General features: G+C 45.6%; 1 protein-coding gene across 3 annotated transcripts in view; it reads right to left on the bottom strand.

Moving 5' to 3' along the window:
- tnc (tenectin) overlaps window positions 1–20,000 on the bottom strand; it is a 158,905-nt gene that overhangs the window by 44,424 nt on the left and 94,481 nt on the right. For all 3 annotated transcript variants that reach the window (XM_071674004.1, XM_071674006.1, XM_071674007.1), the window contains exons 3-4: window positions 18,228–18,262; window positions 4,540–4,624 (exon numbers count right to left, since the gene is read on the bottom strand). In XM_071674004.1, coding sequence (XP_071530105.1) covers window positions 4,540–4,609 — 70 coding nt within the window. In that variant the 5' untranslated portion in view covers window positions 4,610–4,624; window positions 18,228–18,262. The remainder of the gene's footprint in view (window positions 1–4,539; window positions 4,625–18,227; window positions 18,263–20,000) is intronic.

The following is a 20,000-nucleotide window of genomic DNA, read 5'->3' as shown; positions in this document are numbered from 1 at the left end:
CATATAGTTGCATACGTACACTGTTTGGTTATCCAATTTTGAGACTATAAACTTTTGTTGCAAACTTCATCTTGAGGATGAGATGCGTACCATAGATTTATCTTGATGACTGGCTAGGTATGAGGGAGACTGACGCCCAGGTCTCCTGCACCACAGCAACAGAAGGACACAGACGCCCAGGTCTCCTGCACCACAGCAACAGAAGGACACAGACGATGATGGCGACGGAACAAGGTGAGTTTTGGAGGTGAGTATTGGAGGAGAAATGATGGAGCGAGATAGTCATGAGATCAGGGGAGGAAAACATACCCAAGAGAAGAATCACGACAGATTAAGAAACTCTTGATAGAACAAAGGATAAAAGAATGTCAGAAAAATGGTGGATGATAATTACAGTAAGTACGGAAATGGATACAGCAAACATACCATCGTCAGAGAAGTGACAACCCGAAACGATAATGATAAATGTGTGAGTGATGCAGTGGTGAGGGAGTGATGAGGGAGTGGCGAGAGAGCACTCTGGAGTGGCGAGGGAGTGTTGTAGTAGTGAGGAGTGGTGAGAAAGTACTGAAGTGGTGAGGGAATGATATGGGAGAACTGGAGTGGTGAGGGAGTATTACAATGATGAGGGAGCATCGAGATGGTGAGAGAGGGACGAGGTAGTATTGTAGTGATGAGGGAGTTGTTGGACAATTTGCAATGGAATGGCGAGGGAGTCAACAATACCGCCTGCCGCAACTGGTCACCTGTTGTGGGGCTCAGGAGGATCAGTGACTCGAGAAAATGGTAACAATTTCCACTGGTGATCGAGCGTGGAAACATAAGGAGAAAAAATTGGTGGTGTGCAGAGGAGCGCATTTGCCTGGAAGTGTGGCAACGTCTCGCCCTGTTATTGTGATCATTCCAGAACCGACGGAACCGAAAGAAACTGAAAATTATTCCTTATTCACTCCTTGTGTAAGAGTTGATATCCTGGAAGTTAAGCTTTTGCAATGAAAGTGGGGAAAAAAAAGATGACTCGTTAGTTTCATGGAAGATTAGTGTTGGCTGGCGAGGCTGGCAGACGCTCCTCCAAGTGACCGTAGGGCAACTGTTCACTGTGACGTCAGGAGGAAGTACAGTGTTTCACCCATCATTATGAAGGCTGACTCCTGCCCCTGGAGGCTTCCTGATTGTCATGTAGAGGAAAATATCCTACTAATACAGGCAGCATGATCATTGCCGTTTGTTGTCATGTGCTGGTTTATATGGCTCAAAACTTTTGCCCAGAAAGTCGTAGCAAGGAGCAAGTTGGTCCAACAGTCACCTGGACTTAACTTGCATGACATCTTTTCTTCCAGGGAGAGCTTGGCCATCACATGAGTGAGCTGTGCCAGTGTGGGTCTGGCGTGGCCAGCTAGGTACGTCACTCCCCTGTATGTGTTGTACCGCACCTCCTGACCATCAGCTGCCACACCATCACTCAGGGAAACTTCCTACATCATCAAAATCCACTTCGGGGAAAAAAAAAAACTTGTTCAACTTTAGGACGGATTCTAAGACCGACTCATGACCAGCTACTGAGAAAACAAATGTTCTTGTAACAACGACAGATACCTCTGGATGATATATATATATATATATATATATATATATATATATATATATATATATATATATATATATATATTTTTTTTTTTTTTTTTTTTTTTTTTCATACTATTCGCTATTTCCCGCGATAGCGAGGTAGCGTTAAGAACAGAGGACTGGGCCTTTGAGGGAATATCCTCACCTGGCCCTCTTCTCTGTTCCTTCTTTTGGAAAAAAAAAAAGAAAAAAAAAAAAAAAAGAGAGGGGAGGATTTCCAGCCCCCCGCTCCCTTCCCTTTTAGTCGCCTTCTACGACACGCAGGGAATACGTGGGAAGTATTCTTTCTCCCCTATCCCCAGAGACAAATGTTCTTGTAACAACGACAGATACCTCTGGATGATATATGATATATATATATATATATATATATATATATATATATATATATATATATATATATATATATATATATATATATATATCTTTATTTTGGATGTCATTCGGCTGCAGTGTTGTTCAGCGTCGAGCATCTTAAGCAACGATAAGAATAAAAGTGTTGAGTCAGTACAACTAACTGAAGGAGTCAAGGTAAACGAAAGGCCAAGTGCAAGGGACCCGAGTAAATGATTGCGTTACTGAGGTTGGGGGGAGCATGGGAATGTGGCGAGAGACGACGAGTCCTTGTTGATATCTGTTGAGAGAGAGAGAGAGAGAGAGAGAGAGAGAGAGAGAGAGAGAGAGAGAGAGAGAGAGAGAGAGAGAGAGAGAGAGAGAGAGAGAGAGAGAGAGGGGGGGGGGGAGAGAGAGAGAGAGAGAGGAGGAGGAGGAGGAGGGGGGGTGAAACGGGTACATAGCGAGAGAAAAGTGCGTGTGGCTGTGCAGTGAGAGAAGAGTGTGTGCAAGTGTGTGATGAGAGACGAGTCTGTGTGGGTGGGCAGTGAAAGGATGTGTGTGGGTGCGTAGCGAGAGAGAGAGAGGAATGTGCATGGGTGTGTGGTGAGAGAGTAACGTGTATAGGTGCGTGGTGAGAGAGGAGTGAGTATGGTGAGGAGGGGAAAGGATCACAAGGTTTTTATCAAGTTCCTCAATGACTGTATAGAGGGCGGCTTACTGGGGGTAAGGAGTTAACGAGGTTTGTGATGAAAGGCTTTTGTACAGGAGGAGCAGTTTACAAGCTAAGGTCAGATGACAGCCAGTCGTGGCTCAGGTCGATCATGATTCTCCACCCAAGAAGATATCCTACCATCCCCCCCTCCCCCACTCACACACATACCCCCTCCCTCTGGTCATTAACACTGTGTGTGTTATGTTACCCAATGACGACCCTTGACCCCTTCACCTTTGCCCTTTTGAATATACGGTCATCGCCGGCTGCAAACTTTTCATTTTCATTCAGAGGCATGAACAGGCAAGTCCGCGGGGCACTGCATACACTTTCTTTTCTTTTGTGTTGTAAAGACACTGGCAACACTGCATTGCAAGACAAGCAAGGCAGCATTGCCACAACCAAAGCTAGAGGCAGCATGGGATCGTGTCTCGTCTGCAAATGGACGAGTCAATCCCGTACGACATCGTAAAACGGATGCTGAAGATTGCTATTAGATGGCAAATGACAGATCGTACTCCAGTAAAATACCGTGTGATTGCCTCATCAGACAGATAACGTGCCTTCCACACCTTGGTCTACATGGATCAAGGTTGATGGTCTAGATATTTTGACCACCTCGCCAACAGCAGCACCACAGTACCACGCCATCATGACCACTCAATCATGCCTCAGTCTCTGAATTTTTCATGCCCAGTGATGTGAGGAAACACCAGTGACATGTCGCACCCACCCAGAATGGCTTATAACACTGTAGAAAATTAAGTTTATGAAGATATTCTAAATCTAATCATATCCAGTTATGGAGATTCGTTTACATAATATATTCTTTGAGTTCAAGCCTCCATTTGTTGTGTGTGTGTGTGTGTGTGTGTGTGTGTGTGTGTGTGTGTGTGTGTGTGTGTGTGTGTGACAGGGAGAGAGTTTTACACTTGTGCTGCCCCGTCTTAGCCTTGTTCATATATACCATGCCTTTACTCCTGTGTGTGCACACACACATACACATCCCAGTCTAAGCTAGACACCCATTTATAGACCAGCCCCGAGAAGAGGATGAACACCTGGGTTGAGCGTAGGTCGTATGCGCGCTCAGGATTCGAATCCATGCTGGTCCGACCCTCAGCGGGACTGTGCTGATTCATGGTCAGTAACACTAGCCAATACAACACGATGGTGCATTGCACATATGTGTGTGTGTGTGTGTGTGTGTGTGTGTGTGTGTGTGTGTGTGTGTGTTTAGGAAAGCAAGCAAGCAAGCAAGCAATATTCATGTCATGTGTTGCCTGGCGTCGGGCGGGAGGTGAGAGCGGGAGGGTCAATAACCCGTGGCTGGCGTCGGCCGTGCGGCAGCCTGGCTCTTGTAGTGTTGGCCGGCGGCCACCCCCAGGGTCCAGGCTCCAGGCTAACCTTACCCTCTCCCTCCCGCTAGGTAGGTCCCGCTCCTCTCGGCAACTTTAGTTCGCATTAGAACATTATAACTCGGGGATCTGGTGGCTCCCTCGCTTACATAGCATTCGTTGTATCTCCTCGAAAGACGCTATGATGATGTATGTTAAACATTATCATTCGCCTTCGTTAAGGAATGAGGAACGTTTTCTCCGGGTGAAAAGGATCAAGGCGCGTTACGTGAAGGACGCAGAGATATACATACATATATATATATATATATATATATATATATATATATATATATATATATATATATATATATATATATATATATATAGGGTTTAGCTTTGCTGGGTTGTCTTTATTCTCCACCGACCAACACCGGCGAAGAGCTAAGGGTGATTGACCCCATTACTGCCTCCTGGATTTATACATCCAATAACTTCAATAACCAGATTTCACGAAGAGCATCTTACCTGATGATGTGAGCGTTGTCAGACATACGAGCAGTAGCAGTACCGCCAGGAAGACGTTTCTGTCCTCCATCCCGAACCTCTTTCTCTGAAAAGGGAAAAATAGAAAATATCATCATGGCGTCAAAAATGAAAACTTTAAAATGTAAAAGATAGACTTTAAAATTAAATCAAGCAACAAATTGGGAAATTGTGAGAACTGAAAATATATCAGCCATGTATTCTGAAGACGAAAGAAAAGAAGCTGCATATCCTTCCAAGGAGGAAAGGCGATGGCAATGTGTAGATTATAAGAGTTAACGTGTATCGTGTCCCGATCATCTTTGCACCGCGTCCTTAGAAGGTCTCACTCCAGATACCTTCCTGAGAACGTGAGAGGCTTCAAAATGATACGCGTTTTACAGTCTGGGTTTATGTCAGTCTGTATACGTATACATACACATGCATGTGTGTGTGTGTGTGTGTGTGTGTGTGTGTGTGTGTGTGTGTGTGTACGCAGCATATACACCTCTACCAGTGACTGAGCCTGACCGCAGAGACGACAATCAAGAGTCATTAGCACGGAGCCCTGGTGTACCCGGGGACCTCTCATGTCTGCCGCTCACGAAAACGCCTCCAGCCGTCAGAGGCCACCGGTCTTGGACACACGTCCTGGAGGTCGTTCGTGCCGTTCAGGAGCCAAAAAAAAGGACCGAAACACTTTGAGTTGGATCTGACGGAGGTGAAGCTCTTAGTTGGGGTCAACACTGTGGAGTAGTAGTTCAGCTTCTCACCGTCACAAGAATCTCGAACACGGATCTTTGAACCTTTAGAAGCGTGTTGACAAGAACCTTTGTCTCTTCATTGGCATCCTCACTTCTGAAGTTAGGGCCTGTACCAAGATATTGTCAGCATGGTTGGTACCTTTTACAGGGTATCAATAACAGAAACTAGGGCCCTTACCAGGAGATTCACAACAGAAGTTGCAGATTTTACTGGTATTCTGACAACAGAAGTCAGGACATTTACCAAGATCTTGCTGATGATTTGAGTGGCTCCATCTGTGGTTCTAACAAGAGTTTATTGGCTTGATCAGGGCTCCAGCTGTGGTTCTAACAGGAGTTTATTGGCTTAATCAGGTTGGTGACACTACAAGTCACGTATCCTAACTTCCTTTAAGAAAACGTTAAGGGGAGGGGGTTGTTGGGGTTTAGGGTGAAGGGTGGGGAGATGAATCTTCAGGTGATCCGTTAAATTAAGTAACAGGACTGGGAGTCAGAACCTTCACCAGAACCACACAGACATCCCCTGGGCGTGAACTATGCAAAATGCTTCAAAGGAAGTCGTCTGGAACAATATGCCATGACAAGACTCGCTTAAGGATATGAAATCATAGGATTTTTGAGAATCACGTCACAAGCAGAGTGCTATAGCACTTTACACTTGATGGGTGGACAACGCCTCACTACACACGTTTTGGGTTAAGTGTTAGAGTTTTGACAAAGTGGTTTTGGAGTCATGACGAATGTTACACTTCCATGGTGTAGTTTTTGTCCTTTGTGTATAGGACCAGGTGTCATGAGATGTGATGAAGGGCAAGTCATGGTTTTGAGAGAGAGAGAGAGAGAGAGAGAGAGAGAGAGAGAGAGAGAGAGAGAGAGAGAGAGAGAGAGAGAGAGAGAGAGAGAGCACTGGAGCACCCATAGGGACTTCGTACCCAAACAGGCTTGAGAGTACTGTGCCCACAGCAAGGCAGACGTTACTGCGAGGTGGCCCTCGGCTCTACACATTCATACTACACACACACACACGCTACACAGTTACGCTAAACACTCCAAACTCTCACGCTACATACTCACAATGTATACGCCATACACTGACACTACATACGCCACGCGCCACATACTCACACTGCAGTTACACAACACACTCCATCACTCACACTGCACACGCCACACACTCACGCCACAGAGCTACACCACAGACTCACAATACACACCACACTCACACTACACTCTCATACGTCTGTTAGATGCTGTGACATGTTTGGAAGTCAATCCTGCGTCTGCTGTTGACCCCATCTCCAGACAACACCGTCATGACTTTGGATCGCGACAGTATGTCACGTTAGTGTGAATCATGACAGTATGCCACAGAGATCGGAGGGACAGCCAAGGCCACCGTGTGAACACGTCTCCCATGGGACCAGACCAGGCCGGTGAAGATGAGCAGAATGATAAAAACTGAGAAGTTCCTCCGTCATGCCGACAATACGGACGTCTTGCCCTGGATTATTGACTTGGGGGCGAGGCGTGTGACGGAGGCGTTGACGGCAGGGGTGACGGCAAAGGTGAGACCAGAGGTCATGGCAAGGGTGACGTGACGGTAGGTGGTCACTGCCAGGGGTGACGGTAGAGGTGATGGCAGAGGCGGTATCGGACGTGATAGGAAAAGTTTATGAAGAGGCTAAGACAAGGTTCACTAGAGAAGTAACGGGAGTGTAACAACGTAGGCTACAGAAGGGTGCTATTACAGCGGCCATAGCAGAGGTGATGTTGAGACTAATGTCAGTGGAGAGCCCAGCAAGGACAGGATGTGGAGTAGATCATTCGACCTTGACTAATGGCTTTATCAACGGCGTGATTGGAGACCAACTAAAGAAATAAGAGGATTTATACGTTAATACCAGTTAAGAACAACTTAACTCAGGGGATGAGTCCCACACCCAGGGTGATTATGAAAAGGAGAGCGACAACTACCACAGACGTGAGAGTTGGAGAGGTGGCGAGTCTCCAGTTTCAGAGGAGTCTCAGGAGAGCTGCAAAGAAATTTAGGGCCTAGTAGGAGGTGGGAAGAATCGAAGCCTCTGGAGAAAGAGATGTGATAGAGGAAGAGGAAGTCTGAGAGGGACGGGAGATACTCGAGGAAACATAGGAGACTCACTCGGAGGAGTAGGGAAGCCTGACAGGTAACCTGAGAGTAGGAGGGCGACGTGTTGGCGGGGAATGCCAAGTGCCCCTGCGGGCTACCATGACACAGTCGTCCTTGGGTCACTGGCGACCCGGGAGACACTGGTGACCACCAACACTTGAAACTCGAATAATAATCAGTTTAAGAACTGAGGAACAATAAGCTGAACAATCCTCGCGGAGTGAACAATACCCAAAGACATAAACGATATTCAGAGATAAAAATTACTAAAGTGGATCATTATTTAGACAGAGATAAAAAGAAATTATCTAGAGATGAGCAGTCTTAACAAAGAAGCCATTTTAGAAAAAAAAAGATGAGCATCCGTTTTAGTGCAGTACTCAGAATGTCAGTACTTGACCATAATGACAGAAAGACGAAAATCGCTCGACAGTGTCGACATCTGACGTAGGTGAGATCTATAATCACCTGAAGATGATATATCAGATGACAGCAGCAGGAACTTTCAACCCTCATCTCCTCTGCCTGAAGTATATATATATGGAGGCGCTCAAGTTGGTATCATGATGCTCGGATAGCCTCAGCCTTAACAGATGCTACTAACACATTTGGTCGGCATATGGCCCACTCCATTATCCCTGAAGGCGACAAGAAATCACCTGCAGCAGCAGCAGCAGCAGTAGCTGAGTGAGACACAAACCTGGGGCTGCGTCCCCAGATTCCTCCACTTCGGTACCACGCGACCTGGCTTTAAACACGTTCCATTAGATAGTTCCAGCATTACAACTGGTCATTTCTATGGACCATACCGTTCAGCTGGTCACCTCAGAAAACCATACTTCATCAGCTGGGCACTTCAGGAAACCATACTCTTCAGCTGAGCAATGCAGGAAGCCATAATCATCAGCTGGGTCACTTCAGCAGACCACACAGTTAACTCGGTCACTTCAGCAGACCACACAGTTAACTCGGTCACTTCAGCAGACCACACAGTTAACTCGGTCACTTCAGAAGACCATTGCTCTCCAGCTGTCACCTCAGGAGAGATCACACTCTTCAACTGGTTACTTCAGGAGATCACACTGTTCAAGTGGTCACTTCAGGAAACCGTTACGGGCAGCAGAGTAGGCGGGGCGGCTATCGTGTGGCACCAGACAGAGAACACTTAGTTATGGCATGTATTACGATGGGCCGCTAGGGGAACCGGTCCGCTACGGAGCAAGGTGGAGCAGTCATGTAAAGTTTATCGTCTAGTTTACTGGATCACATATACTGGTCTTCATCCTGGTCACTAGGAGTGTATATATACTGGTCATTATTCTGATCACTAGGATCACATATACTGGTCATTACTCTGATCACTAGGATCGCATATACTGGTCATGATTCTGTTAACTAGGGTCACAAATACTGATCATCATCATGATCACTTGGATCACATATACTGGTCATCATAATGGCTACGATCACATACACTGGTCATCATGATCTCTAGAATCATATGTATTGGTCATCATTATGATTACTAAGATCACATATACTGGTCATCATTATGTTTACCAGGAATACACATACTGGCCACCATCATTAACGTTCATACTTAATGATCTTAATTATGACGTTACCAGGGACCTTAGTGGGATTTGCTGGATCAACCAATTTTGGAAGACATTTCTTGCAGCTTGTCATTGTCAGTCAGATGTTGCAACTAGAATGAATTAGTTAAGCTAACGATGAAAATGATATACTGATTCATATAATCATCGTAAGGTTCGTTGTTAGTGATTCATACCGATTATGATACACATGATCATGGCATCACAGGTGCTTTTTTTTATCTATTTTTTTTTTAACGTTGGAGGTTTCACTCATGGACAAAGTCCACAACAAGGCCGGGCCATAGATGAAATGTAGAAAGCATTATGAAAGAGAAAAAGAAGTGACAAGAGAAAGCATTATAAGATTTTGGAGGAAGTGAAAAACCTCTTTTTTAGAATGTGCCAGGTCATAGTTATTTTGAAAGACATGAGAGGATAGAGAGTTCCAAAGCTTCGAAGTGTAGGGGAAGAAACAGTTAGCAAAACGGCCCACTTCGAACTCGAGTTGCCAATAGCCAGGACCACTAAACTAAATACTCATCAGGACCTGGACCTCCAGGGTAAACATTCACCAGAACCTGAACCACAAGGGTAAGCATTCCCCAGGAACTGGATCATTAGGGTGAAGACTTACCAAGACCTCGACGACCATGGGTAAGACTCATCACGACCTAGACCATAGGAACAACACTCACAAGGACCTAGGCCACGACCGTGCACCCAGCACGACCAGGAAGGCAAAAAAAAACAAAAACCAGCAGATATAACGGCTCCGTCAAGTGTCAAAACAAGCCCAGATTTATGACCGTCTATGCAAATGATGTTTGTTTATAAGGAGCGAAGACATGACCTCGCCCAAGGTGGGGCAGGCTGAGCTACTGCTGGACGCATCGGGGATGGGATCTGTAGAAAAGAGGCTTAGGTGTTTGGGAGGAATTCCCCGCCCCCACCCCCTTCATTGCTTGAAGCCTAGAACGTTAGAACACAGTCGCAGAAGACATCAGTTGTGTGGTGAAGTGGTACACGCGTAAAGCCATCCCCGCTCTTCTTATTGCCTGGGATTCTACCTTTTCTTTTTCTCACTGTTGTCATTTGGACATAAATACAGTTAGACACACACACACACACACACACACACACACACACACACACACACACACACACACACACACACACACACACACACACACACACACACACACACACAAAGCAGGAGGCCCGCAGCGGACACAGTCCTCAAATGACACCGGCATCATCTGTTCCTGGTGGGGACGCTACTCAAACAGGTTTAGTGAAGGTACCATATATGCTAGACAGGGCCTCATGCAACACAGCATCCCTGCCAAGCACTACTTAGTCCCCAGTGAATCAGCAATAATCTCCAAGACAAATATACATGTGGTGGTACACGGTAAGGAAGAATGATCAGGCACGAGGGTGGCAGTCTTATTATTGATAATCAAATTCATTATACCAGCTTACTGAACAGTGTCAGACGCTCAGGAGTAAGGGGCAAATAGCCTGGAGCAGTTAGGAGTCTTACCGGAACGATACAGTCACTCCTTGATCATGGAGTGTAAAGACAGGCTCAAGTTAGATCGCTGTTTTTTTCAGTGTTGCCTGCCGTGTGTGTGGCGGAGCATATGTTGGTGTGGGTGTGCTCAAGATGTCATACAGTAGCAGCATGAGTGTTTGATCCTGGGGTGTTGCATGCTCCTCCAGTGGAGACTTGTCTCTTGAAGTTCTTCACATGACGTTACAGCCGATGGATTACCTTTGCTTTCGTGATGGACTCATCTGGCGTCTGTCTGTCAATCTCTTCTTCATACATTTCTTTTCTTTTTCCAGTTCCGTTTCAAGTGTTTTAGTTGTGTGTCAGTTTCGTTTATTTCTTGAACAGTTATGAATAAACATATCTTCATAATCAGACTGTCAAACAGCAATACAGACACACAGACTTTGTGATATCATTCCTTTTAAATATATTAAAAAAGCATAGATGACGTCAGCCATATCTTTTATGTTTGTATACATTAAGGTTCTATAGAGGGCAGGGAGCCACCTCTTCACCAGAACCTTCGCCCTACAGGCAGCCCCGTCCACACCGCTTACGGTACCGCCTCACTCACGGAGCCAAGCAACAATGGCTCCTTTGTCGTGGCTTAGCCTAAACACCTTCTTTTTTTCTTTTTTTTCTTTTTTTTTTCTTTAGGACGAAATGGCATCTTAATGAGATTCCTCTGAAATAATGCTTTAACCTCGTACACCTCGCGAGGTCGTTGCTATCCTGGGGCATGGAGAGAGAGAGAGAGAGAGAGAGAGAGAGAGAGAGAGAGAGAGAGAGAGAGAGAGAGAGAGAGAGAGAGAGGGAGACAAAAAGACAGAACCGTAAATCTTAAATCTCTTAACAAAATTATATTTCATCCTTAGGTTGTTAACAAAGGAAGGTAGCTTCCAGATGTGTGGTTTTGATATAGTAGCCAGTACTACAAGTGTTCGCTGTTATAGTAACAACATGAGTCTGCTGCATTAGTGACATCAAGACCAGGTGTCTGCTGTTGTGGTATGAGAGGCAGTAGCAACAACAATAACAATCCTCGCAACGTCTTCAATTTCGCTGTAGTTCCCTTTACTTCTGTTGCCGCTTTCACTTCTTGACAGACGAGATTTTACTGACAGTCATCTTATGACAGCACAAAAAAGAAATAATCTCTCGAGTAAGACTGTAATAAACCTGTGACATAATGCACTTGAGTCTTACCAACGAAAGTCGTCTGATAATAATCTTACCAACGTAATCGATCAAACGCACTTTAAACGTGTGGACGTGGTTTAAAAAATCTTAAGAAAAGACAATTCTATTTTGTGTGAAAATATTTCAAAGACCTCTAAAAAGTTGAATCTTTCGGATGCTGAATTTTGAAGACGTTACAGATGTAGTCATACGAGTAGAAAAATCCTTCTGGAGTTGGGGAAAGTTTTGCAGGTAGCTCTGCGGTGGCTGGGGGAGGGTCATGTGTAGTAGAACAACAGTAGAGGTCCCGTTGGCGCGGATCAGGGCAGTCTTGATGCGTCGGTACCGCGGATCCCGTTGTTCTGTTCGGCCCGCTGGGAAAAACGCCATGGATGGGCGGAGCAGGAAGAATAAGGAAGAGAACAAGTAGGCCACTTTGCAGGTGTGGCGACTGGAGGTCGTCTTGGAGGTGTGGAGGCTTAAGTAGGTGCTTAGATTCTGGGTCAATTAGAGGACGAAGCTGAGGAGCATCTGAAAGGTTAAGAGGCACCAATACTGGTGCGCCTTAAAGCGTCTTGGACTGTGGCCCACTTCGGGGCTGCTGAGGCTATGGTCTTCATCGAAATGGGTTCCACCCATGTTGTTTCTCCCAGGATATATGTGAGCGTATTCTTTAGCCAACTCAAAAAAAAAAGAATAAGATGGCAGGTGTGCCTCTAGGGACTGCGTTGCCTCACTGCCCTGCACCAATCTTTCTTCCCCTAACAGAAGTTAGTTTTATGAGAAAAAGCCGTAATGACCCACACTCTATAGAATGGCAGAACCTCTGTTCTTAACCAGTCTGTTACCAATACTGGGAGGTTTACAGTGATAATCGTTCCTGATACCAAATAAAGTACGTTGTCTTCTTATAAATAGACGTGATGAAAGCTAAATTCTGCCCTTCCGCTGGGTGGTAAAAATACCAGATCTTATCTTCAATTATGAATTAATAACCAGTTGTAGTTTCCTAGACAACTCAGTTTTGTCTCCTAGTTAAGTATAAGCGACACAGTAATAATCTACAATACTTAGAATTATCGTAAGTAGTGTGCATGAAGTAGATAAAAGAGAAATTGAAAGAATCATCAAGCAAATGTTACCAATACTGGGAGGTTTACAGTGATAATCGTTCCTGATACCAAATAAAGTACGTTGTCTTCTTATAAATAGACGTGATGAAAGCTAAATTCTGCCCTTCCGCTGGGTGGTAAAAATACCAGATCTTATCTTCAATTATGAATTAATAACCAGTTGTAGTTTCCTAGACAACTCAGTTTTGTCTCCTAGTTAAGTATAAGCGACACAGTAATAATCTACAATACTTAGAATTATCGTAAGTAGTGTGCATGAAGTAGATAAAAGAGAAATTGAAAGAATCATCAAGCAAATGTTGCTGATATTTAGCCTCGCGCCATAAAATTTGTTGGATTACTACTTTTTGTTGTGTTGAAATCTCCGCCGCTAAGATTATTATATAATGTTACGTTGAAATCACCAGCTACAACATTGCTATCTTTAGTGACACTGATATCAACAGCGTCTGGATTACTTTCTATTGTCATGGTAACGTCTCTTGCTTCTGGAGTATATTCTTTTATTTCACTGAAGTTAATAGTGGCTGCATTACGTTTGTTATTGTGTTGAAGTCTCCAGTACCAGGGACCCAAGACGGCGCCTTCTCAATTCATCCCGCTAGTCATCCTGTCCAACTTCTCTTCTCCATCAAATATCTTTTATATCATTTCAATATATGATTTTTTTTTTTGTTTAGAGTTGATGTAAAACAGCAGCCACTTTATCACAATGTATAGAAAATCATTTTGCTGTACTCGAAATGATTATAGACGCCATTCCTTACCTCAGCGTAAAAAAGTGATCAATCATTCTCCCCACACATTTAACCGTCGATGTATATAGATTTTCCTTCAACTCAAAATAATCATGATAAAAAGATACTCTCTGATTTTGAAATGAAGAAATAACTCAGATATGGTCGCTGCCTCCAACATACACTCGGTGAATATCGTTCCTATATAAATTTGATGTACGGCTGAGTTACAGCTGATGTATTGTTATTGTACAGCTAATTCATGGCTGATGTACGGTTTATATATGGTTGATGTAGACCTAATACACATCACCAGTGCAGCAATACAGCCTATTACCAGTGCAGCAAGACATAGCATCAGTGCAGCATGACAGCACATCACCAGTGCAGAAAGACAACACACCACCAGTGCAGCATGACAGCACATCATAAGACTGTCACAAGAGGGATGTACCCTGTAACTACCCTACGAGGGAGCCATAGGTTGGCCACACACGGTTCTAAGAGGGGCGTCAACAATATTAAGTGTGTGTTGATCTCCACTGCTGGACTCCAGCACCTCATGCTGAAGGCTCTACATTTAAGCTTAAATTAGATTTTGTTACGGATTACCTTATGAACAGTCGCCATACTGACCCAGGTAACTACAGTGGATGATAGCAATTATGATAAGAGTATGACAACAGCAATGATAATAATTCCTATAACGGTATGGCAACAGTGGTCATAGCAACCCATACGATAACGGTATGACAACAGTAGAATCAGAAGCACAACTTTGCTGTGCTGAGAACAGTCGTTAATGGTTGGAAATTTATTACGACGACTGGCCACAGAGAGACTGTTTGTGAGTGTACGTACATGTGGGAGTGTTCAAGACGCCAGCCGCTGGCTCAGTGTGAGAGTGTTAAGATAAGTGGGTACATCACTCGTGTCGCTCACCGTGGCCAACACCTCCGACATCTAACTGCAATTCCTGCTCTCATTTAACATCAAGGAGGTCCAGCTCTCACCCAGCACCAGAGGGTGCTGCTCTCACTCAACACCGGGGGGGATTTTGGTCTCATCCAGCTCAAGGGATCCTACTCTCACCCAGCAGTAAGGAGTCCTTGCCTCACCCAGCACCAGGGGGCCTGCTCTCACCGAACACCAAGGATCCTGCTCTCACCACTGTAGCAAGGGATGAAGTGGCTGAGCCAACACTAACGGAACACTTGCTATCATTAGCGCTGTGCCTCGAGACTTTCAGTCCTCTGAAGTTACCATCGGTTTATGGTATCCTATAACCCGGGTATCCCTCCCTCACACAGGCACTCTACACACACGTATTCTTACTTGTAAAATAACAGGAATGACAAAGAGTACATCCTGTACACGTACAGAGCAAAGGGTCACTTCACCACGTAATAAGCGAAGGTCATGGGCTCCACAGCCGCTCTTCATCACTGGCTAGCTCTACATGATGCTAGAATGAGGCGGCGGCACACTGATCTCGAGCTTCACTCTACTGACGGTGAGTACTGTTGGTGAGGGAGGTGCGACTAGTGTCGTTGGTGAGGGAGGCGTCATTAGTGCTGTTGGTGAGGGAGGCGTGACTTGTGTTGTTGGTGAGGGAGGCGTGACTCGTGTCCTTGGTGAGGGAGGCGTGACTTGTGTTGTTGGTGAGGGAGGTGTGACTAATGCTGTTGCTAAGGGAGGTGTGACTAATGCTGTTGGTGAGGGAAGGGTGACTAGTGTTGTTAGTGAGGGAGGCGTGACTAGTGTTGTTGGTGAGGGAGGCGTGACTAGTGTTGGTGAGGGAGGCGTGACTACGGCCGCCTTGGGTTGTAGAGAGAACACGCTTGGCTGAGTCTGTCTGGCGTGGGGCGTCGACCCAGTACGTGCTCATGAAGGGATATTCTAGGGTGACTGGCGTTCAGCACAACGGCAGGAGCGGAGGACAGACAGAGACTACCTACGACTAGATGTTGCTGGAATGGCAAGGCTATCTCATAGCGCTCACCGCTCACTGCACGTCTCATTTGTTGCATACTGAAAGAATCCCCTAGAGAATCTAGGTCTTAGCATAACTAATAAGATACGCCAACATTGGCTGGTATATTCAGTATATAATTTGTCCTTAAGGTTTACTCAGCTGATGACACAATACGTCCATCTTGCAACTCAAGCTTTGTGTTTAAGATCGTAGTGTGCTGATAGAGCCTGATATGCCCTACACACAACTCACTATGGTACAGAGCATATACCTGGCCCTTCCTCAGATACCCGGCCCTGACTTATATACTTGACTCCGCTTAATGTACCCGGCTATGCCTTAATATACCCTAGCCCTGCCTTATAAACCTGACCCTATCTCATATGTCTGACCCTAGCCTATAAACCTGCCCATATCTTTATACCTAGCCTTACCTTATATACCTGATCCTGCCTTGTATATCTGGTTCTGCCTTATACCCAGCCCACCTTATATACCTGTCCTCGCTTAATATACATGGTTCTGCCTTATATACCTTGTATCATCTGGCCCTACCTCGTATACCTGGCCCTACCTTGTATACCTGGCCCTACCTTGTATAAGTAATCATACCTTGTATATCTGGCCTTGCCTTGTATATTTAGCCCTGCCTCCATCATTTGGCGTGATCTTTTCTACAGTAAAGCAACACAGGTCCAAAATGACGCCTTCCTAAAGTTTCAAAACCCCAGCCAAATTCTCCATCGACAGCAAAGTTGCAGGCATAATGATGGTACCAGGATATATTCACCTGCGGAATTAGATTTTTCTTCAACAGTGCGTACAATCCCGAGGCAATATTTTTTTTCCTCCTTCCATCTGAGCTGGCGAGCCACCCAGCATGGCTGCCGGCTCCGACACCTCTTAAATTGAGATATTAATCCGTGAAACTGGGAATGACGAAGCGGATCGCGGCTGCCACCGATCCGCTAGATCAGCCTCGAGGGCGTTACCCACAGGAGCCCCTGGCAGGCTTGGGATGTCGTTGATCGACTAGGACGATGCCAGCCCTGGGAGACGCTCCTTTATGGAAACCCTAGTGGATCAGGAATGTGGGGTCGTCATCACATCAGCTTGAAGGAGGGTTGACTTTATGTGACGACAGGTGGAGCAAGGCTGCCCATCTACCAGCACACCAACTATAGGCCACCACCTCATGAGGCGGATCAGAGCCAGGATGAGGCGGTAGACTAGTTCTAAGGGTGCTTCCATCAGGTCAAAGGGTTGTTCAGACCATCAGAAGCCATGGTTCAGAGGCTACTTTCTGTGGATCTGATGTACAGGGAATACTGCAGGATGTCGTGCCATCTTCCTCACCACTGGTGTCGTATTCCAGTATGATAACATGTTGCCTCAATGTCTGTACCTGTCGATATTTTCAATTTAGAATCAGCCCGAGGAACAAACGTGAGCAGGTGTGAGGGTGGCTCCATGGGGGCAAGTATGAGAGTAGATTCTTGTGGCTCCTAAGGGCAAGTATGAGGGGTATCAAAGCGTAAGGGCAGGTCTTGTGGCTCCTGAGGAAAAGTGTGAGGGGAAAGTGCGAAGTTTGGGTCTACTTGGACTCGTACGGCTTTGAATTAGCTACACCTCGACATCCTGAGATTATTGTGATCCTGGCGTCCTATGGCACAGTGAGAACCGGGATGAGGTCCCAAGACTCAGCATAAACCTAGCATCCCAAAGTAGCACGAACCCGGCGTCCCAAAACTCACCATAAATCCAGAGTTCCAAGACAGCGTAAGTCCAGCGTCCCAAGACTGTGAACCTGGCGTTTCAAGAAGTAGCGTGCAGCAAGGCTTCCCCCGTTGGCTACCCTGACCAACCAGCGGCCAGACGCCATCATCTCTCCATCATCATCGCTCCATTACGACACAGATTATATCCTCCTTCTTGATAACCAGCGGCATGAAAATGTGTTCCACTATATTCTGAATGCGTGAGGATTACCAGCGCCGTCAGCAGCTGACACACGCGGTTCTGTCAGAACTGGTCTGGTCGATTCTTTACACGGTCAGCTCGGTGACTGGTACCAAGGCTGTGAGGCTTAACCTGACGGTCACGGGTCATCGCTCCTCACCAAGACCTATAACCTCATCGGCCCGACACTTGTCTCACTTGGTCCTCCTCCCGCTGGCACTTGGGCCCCTAGCTCACGCCCCCTGCAGTGTGACGTGACCCCTACCCCCAAGGCCAGGCCTCCTGCGGTGTGATATCCGTACCGCCTCACCGCCAGCCGGCCCCTCGTCCTCCCGGTCCAGGATGTGTGTATGTGATGATGCCTCCACAGTGGCCACAGGTGACTCACCCCATCCCGTAATGGCATGAGACTTTGTATCTCTCTCTCTCTCTCTCTCTCTCTCTCTCTCTCTCTCTCTCTCTCTCTCTCTCTCTCTCTCTCTCTCTCTCTCACACACACACACACACACACACACACACACACACACACACACACACACACACACACACGCATGCACCTCAGCTTCACTAATATGGTAACGACTGTAACAAAACAAACATGGGTCTATTGTAGCATCAGCCAACAAAACAGGAGAGGAACCTTACCTCGCTGGTCGACCGCTGGTTCCCTCAACGCGTTCCTAAAAGTGAGAAATAATGTGGTGAGATTCATTGATAAAAAGATGATAGAATAATTATAAAAAAAAATCACAGAAAAACTAAGATGCATGAAGACTCTCCTAAAGGTAAGACTATCCTGGATAGAACATGGGAACAGCTTTACATGAGGAGACTCCCCCAGATGACTGTCATATCTCGCCGGCCATGGGGTCACGCAGGGTTATCGCCACTTGACTAACAATAAACATGACAGTTTAGGCACAGACGCAAACAATTCAGAGGTTACAGGCACTCCATTTCAACAATGTTTTTTTGTTACGACTGTATATATATATAAAGAGAGAGAGAGAGAGAGAGAGAGAGAGAGAGAGAGAGAGAGAGAGAGAGAGAGAGAGAGAGAGAGAGAGAGAGAGAGAGAGAGAGAGAGAGAGAGAGAGAGAGAGAGAATAGTGTATGTATAATGATACCAAACTCAACACAAGCATGATAATATAAGAAGCAGGCTGCAGGACTGATGTCCCGGTTGGTGCAGGCAGACGATGGAGGTCATGTGGGGTTATCACACCACATACACCCCACATGCCATCACATAGTGAGGCTATCACCAACATGGGTCTCTACCGATACTGCCTGACCACGCCACATACTCTAGAAAGATATTCTGAGCTTACAGTATAACACGGTACAGTGTGGTGTACATGGGGAGGTGTCTGCTACATACTACAGTGGGGTATACACGGAGGGAGGGGAGTGTGTCTGCTGCAGACTACAATTTGGTGTACATGGGAGGGAAGGAGTGGGGAGAAGTGTCTGCTGTGTGCAGGTCAAGAGGAGCCGACCGACCGTGTGCTGTCCACGTTCTACCCTGCTATACAATGCAACACGAGATAATAACACGTATGCAGAATATAATCATTTGTCAGTGATCATGAGTGAGACATTCCTTGTTCGGTCAGGAGAGTGTGGATATACTGATGTCCACAAACACTGCACATTATGGGACGCTACACAGTGTGGGAAATATACAGTATGGTGACACTGTACAGTATGTTAACACAATACAGTATAGGCAATATACAGTGTGACGACACTATACAGTATTATGACAATATACAGTATGTTAACACAATATGATATGGATGATATACAGTATGGTGACACTATACAGAATGCACAATATACAGTATGGTGACACTATATAGTATGGACAAGATACAGTATAGTAACACTATACAGTATAGGATATTATCCAGTATGGAACAATATACAGTACGGCGACGCTATACATTACAGTGACACTATACAATATGGGACAATATACAGAACGAAACAATATGCACCACGGGACACTATACAGTATGGTGAAACTAAACAGTATGGATACTATACACCATAGTAACGCTATACAGTATGGGACAATATATAGTATTGGACAATATTCAGTACGAGACAATATACAGCATGGATCACTAGACAATAATGCGAGCATACACCTAATCTGACCGACCCACATAACCTGCTTATACAATATACTTCATCATCACAACTTACCTGAGGTCAGGATTGCCTAATGACACATAAGAGTGGCCTTGTGTGGTCTCGTACTAAACACAGATCGTTTCACTCCCACTCAAGATATACTTCGCGCGGACAGACCGTTACGCACAATATCCCTCGCCACACTGTCTTGTCTATTTCCAAGTGAAATGACCGAGATGCTCACTCGAACACGAGAGGAATCATGAGATGGGTACCATA

Source organism: Panulirus ornatus, chromosome 19 (genome assembly GCF_036320965.1).
Source record: "Panulirus ornatus isolate Po-2019 chromosome 19, ASM3632096v1, whole genome shotgun sequence".
Classification (NCBI taxonomy): Eukaryota; Metazoa; Arthropoda; class Malacostraca; order Decapoda; family Palinuridae; genus Panulirus; species Panulirus ornatus.
The sequence above is the reverse complement of the archived record's forward strand: the minus strand, read 5'-3'. Positions and strand labels throughout refer to the sequence as shown.